General features: G+C 58.7%; 1 protein-coding gene across 1 annotated transcript in view; it reads left to right on the top strand.

The window, feature by feature from the left end:
- LOC104509913 (hexokinase-2-like) overlaps positions 1-4,589 on the top strand; it is a gene marked incomplete at its 5' end in the record, with an annotated part of 9,791 nt that overhangs the window by 1,475 nt on the left and 3,727 nt on the right. Inside the window, 8 exon segments of the mRNA XM_010152008.1 lie at positions 548-643; positions 826-925; positions 1,162-1,345; positions 1,917-2,072; positions 2,240-2,473; positions 2,651-2,955; positions 3,463-3,611; positions 4,369-4,488. Of these exon segments, the coding sequence (XP_010150310.1) occupies positions 548-643; positions 826-925; positions 1,162-1,345; positions 1,917-2,072; positions 2,240-2,473; positions 2,651-2,955; positions 3,463-3,611; positions 4,369-4,488 (1,344 nt within the window).

Below are 4,589 nucleotides of genomic sequence, written 5' to 3' on the forward strand. Positions count from 1 at the left end.
CGTCTGTCCCCAGTGACCTTGTCCAGTTTCCTACTCTCCGTGCCTCAGTTTCCCACTCTCCGTGCCTCAGTTTCCCCATCTGCAAGGCAGGGCGGGGTTTGCCCCACTCAGGCATCCGGGGCTCTAGGGCTGGAGATTTTGAATGCAATCGAGTCCTCTCCCTTCCCCTGAGGCTCAGCGCAGCCTCCGGCCGGGTGACTGATGGCTCTGCTGGGTGGGGATGGTGAGACCCCCATCCTGCCGGCTCTGGGTCAAGGAGCTCTCCGTACGCTCAAGGACAGGTTTTGCTCCGGGGCTCCATAAAACCCAGTCACAGCATCACGTTCTCTCCTGAGAGCAGGAGCAACGAGCGACTATTTCGCAGCCATAAACTTTATCTGCGCAGCGATGCGGAAATCCCGGCTGATACCGCGGCTCGCAAGCTGATACCCGGGGGGGGGACACCGACCCGCGTGTCCGTCCAGCCGTCGCCTGGCACTGGGAGCCCTTGAGACGTGTGGTTGGCGGGTCCGTCCTCTCAGCATTCCTTCTTGCGGTTTCTCTGCAGAGCATCCTCGTGACGTGGACGAAGGGGTTCAAGTGCAGCAGCGTGGAGGGGAAAGACGTGGTGTCGATGCTGCGCAAGTCCATCAAGAAAAGAGGGGTAAGAGTTTGGGCAGGTCTGTCACCTCCTGGGGTGGTGGGACAGAGGCACAGGGTTCCCTGGGTCGGGGGCACATGGTTCCCTGGGACAGGACCTCCGCACCTTGGCTCCCTGTGACAGCTGAGATGTTTTGGGCTGTTTTGACCATCGTGACTTGATTTCCCTCCTTTCCACCACCCCAGGACTTTGACATCGACATCGTGGCCGTGGTGAATGACACCGTTGGGACCATGATGACCTGCGGCTACGATGATCATAACTGCGAAGTTGGCCTCATTGTTGGTGAGCAAGGGGGGAGAATTGGGGTCCATCTCGCCGTGGACTCTGGAGATAATGATTCTTGAAGGTTTCAGGGTCTTTTTGGGGAAAAAGAAAGGTGAAAATGATGTTAGAAACCCAGCGTTGCCCAAAGTTTGGGTTTTTCCATCTTCGCTTTATGTGGTGCGTTTGGCTGTCGCTGATTATGGGGAACCAGGGCAAGGCAGGACCCTCTCACGGCCTCCCTGTGCTTGGTTCAGGTACCGGTACCAACGCCTGCTACATGGAGGAGATGAGGCACATTGACCTGGTGGAGGGGGACGAGGGTCGGATGTGCATCAACATGGAGTGGGGGGCCTTCGGTGACGACGGTGTGCTCAACGACATCCGCACGGAGTTCGACCGTGAGATAGACATGGGCTCGCTCAACCCCGGCAAACAATTGTAAGCGGATTCTTGGCTTCGGCTCAGGCTTGGGGTTTGCTCTGCATTGTCCGTCCTCCCATCGCGCCGGCGTTAGGTCGTCCTAGTTAACTAGGTCAGCGCGTCCTCCGCCGTGCCAGCCGCACCAGTGCGAATAGGGGCCGTGTCACGGATTTGGGTGGGTACACCCCACCGGACCACTCAACACCCGCTTCCCTCCTGAGCCGTTCGCGTGGATGTGTTGATTTCTCTTTTTCCCCCGGCCAGCGATCGGCCAGCCGCGGCAAACACCACCACCTAATGTCCACATCTAAAGCCTCCAGGTTTCCCATTCCCCGGGTGGCTTCTGGCAGCATGGGTGGGATTTGGGGAGGGTCTCTGCAAACTGACAGACCCCCTTCAGGAAGCCGTAGGTTCTCCCTGCAGAACGATGGTTATGTCAAGGTGGCGTTATTTTCTGTGATGGGATAAACTACTCTGGGAAGAGATTATCTGGGTTGCATTTGGGCCTGGACGGCTGCCAAGTGTTTTTAAGGTCAGCCTGCGGCCACGCAGCCAAAGAAAGGCATCTCGTGCTTTCCCCCTGCGGCAGGTTCGAGAAGATGATCAGCGGGATGTACATGGGGGAGCTGGTCAGGCTCATCCTGGTGAAGATGGCCAAGGAAGGGCTCTTGTTTGGAGGAAGGCTCACACCGGATCTGCTCACTACCGGCCACTTCGAGACCAGATACGTCTCTGCTATCGAGAAGTGAGTAGGATCCAGATGGTTTCCGGGGTTCCCAGCCCATCTCCTGACACCCGGGCTGGGGGGAAAGAGGCCCCACCGTGGGGCTATCCCCTGGGCACTCTGTGGCTCGTCGGGTGGCAAAAGCCGGGTTTCCACGCACAACTCCGGTTTTGTTCTTTGGTGTCCAGGGAGAAAGAAGGGCTGCAAAAAGCCCACGAGATCCTCACCCGGCTGGGCCTGGAGCCGTCGCACGAAGACTGCGTGGCCACCCACCGCATCTGCCAGATCGTCTCCACCCGCTCGGCCAGCCTGTGCGGGGCCACTCTGGCCGCCGTGCTGCGGCGCATCAAGGAGAACAAGGGGGTGGAGCGGCTGCGGTCCACGGTCGGCGTGGACGGCTCCGTCTACAAGAAGCATCCTCAGTGAGTCCATGAGGATAGGCAAGGCTGGTGGGGAGAGAGGGTGAGAGCACACCGCTGTTCCTGGGAGCAGTGGATAAAGCTTGTCGCAAGCAGAACATCTCCAAATATTCCCCTGGGCGCCTCCGTCTGGATCCCAAAGGGGCCTCAGGCATTTACAACCTCTTTCCTCCTCCGCAGCTTTGCCCGCCGCCTCCATAAGACCGTGCGGAAGCTGCTGCCGGACTGCGAGATCCGTTTCGTGAGGTCAGAAGATGGAAGTGGCAAAGGGGCAGCCATGGTGACAGCGGTGGCCTACAGACTGGCCGCCCAGCACAAGGCACGGCAGAAGATTTTGGAAGCTCTCAAGCTGAGCCACGAGCAGCTCCTGGAGGTGAAGCAAAGGATGAGGATAGAGATGGAGAAGGGCCTGGGCAAGGAGACACACGCAGAGGCAACGGTGAAAATGCTGCCCACCTATGTGTGCTCAACTCCAGACGGGACAGGTGAGGTGCCATGCGTACAAGCCCATGTATTCCCGGCACGGGGCGAAGAGCCGGCTTCGCTGCTCCCAGCCTCTGCACCGCGTAGGGAAGGGCTGGGACCTTTGCCATGGCCAGTTCCCTCTTTGTGGTGGGAGTGGCGCAAAGCTTTTAGCCTCCAGTACGATACTGGGAAAGGCGTTGAGCCTCCGGGACGTTCTGCACTTGACTTCACACAAAGCCCGGCTGTCGCTGGGGTTTTCGCCACCGCAGGTCTCTCACCACCATTGTCCTGGGTTGTGCTCCCAGTTCTGTCGGTGGTTTGGGCGTGCGCCTGCCCCTTGGCTTGAAACCCTGGGATCTCCCTGGCTCTGGAGCAAACCTCTGCACCCATGGCCTTCCTACAGGCACCGGTCTCCATTCCCAGCCGTGTCTTGGTTTCCAGTCCTCCCCCAGGAAGAGGGCAGATCCGGATCAGCTTTGTGCCCCTTGCCTGGATCTCTCTCCTAACAATTCTCTCTCGGGTTTCAGAAAAAGGAGATTTCCTCGCCCTGGACCTGGGAGGTACCAATTTCCGTGTGCTGCTGGTGCGGGTGAGGAACGGGATGAGGCGCGGCGTCGAGATGCACAACAAGATCTACTCCATCCCGGTGGAGATCATGCAGGGCACGGGAGAGGAGGTGAGGGTGGGCAGCTGGAGGTGGAAAACCATGCCATCTCCCCTGGGGTGGCAGAACTGGCAGGCAGCGGTGCTGGGTGGCCACGGGAACTGGCTTTGCCGTGCTCTGCTTTCCCTGGTGCGAAACCAGGAGGACGGAGAAGGCTGGTGCCTTCCTGCCTTTAGAGCAGCGAGTTCTGCCCAAGGCTCTGGAGTTTGAAATGTGCTTTAGGAAGCTTGAAACTGGTTTTTAGGTTAGAAATTGTTCTATTCCCAGACATCCCTGAACCTCCCTGAATCCCACACACTCCGCAAGGGCAGATAAGCATCATCCCCATTTCCCAGATAGACAAACCACAACACAAGCAGTTGGAGACGTCTCTCGAGTCTTATTTGCAGATGGAAAGAGTTTTGCAAACCACTCCAGGCAGCGCTCGGGGACTGGGAGTATTTCTAGCAGACGGGCTCTGGGGATACCTTGCAGAGGGACTGGATTCTTGTGTCACCCACGGGAAGCTGGTCACCTCCCCGCCAACCCCCCCATCCCTTCTGGGTGCAGTACGGGACCTGCCAGGTGGAGGTGTCACAGTGGTGTGACCGTGTTGTCGGTGGGGAAGAGCGAAAAAGGCTGGCTGGCCTCACCGGGGCAGCTGAGCAGCATCCTGGTCTGCTCAAATCCCTGTAGCCTGGGAAAGGATCAACATCTCCCGCAGGTCAGGCGGGCAGGGTGGCATCCAGCGCCGTGATGGTAACTTCTCCTTTCGGCTTTGCGCACCCAGCTCTTCGACCACATCGTCCACTGCATCTCCGACTTCCTGGAATACATGGGAATGAAGGGTGTATCGCTCCCGCTCGGCTTCACGTTCTCCTTCCCTTGCCAGCAGAACAACCTGGATGAGGTAACCCCAACGCGGTAGATTTGTGTCTGGTACCAGGGCTGGCTGAAAAGCCAGAGCACGCTGGGAACTCCGCGTAGCAGCACCAATGGCCACGTGGCGGG

This window comes from Eurypyga helias, unplaced genomic scaffold, assembly GCF_000690775.1.
Source record: "Eurypyga helias isolate BGI_N326 unplaced genomic scaffold, ASM69077v1 scaffold34545, whole genome shotgun sequence".
NCBI lineage: Eukaryota > Metazoa > Chordata > Aves > Eurypygiformes > Eurypygidae > Eurypyga > Eurypyga helias.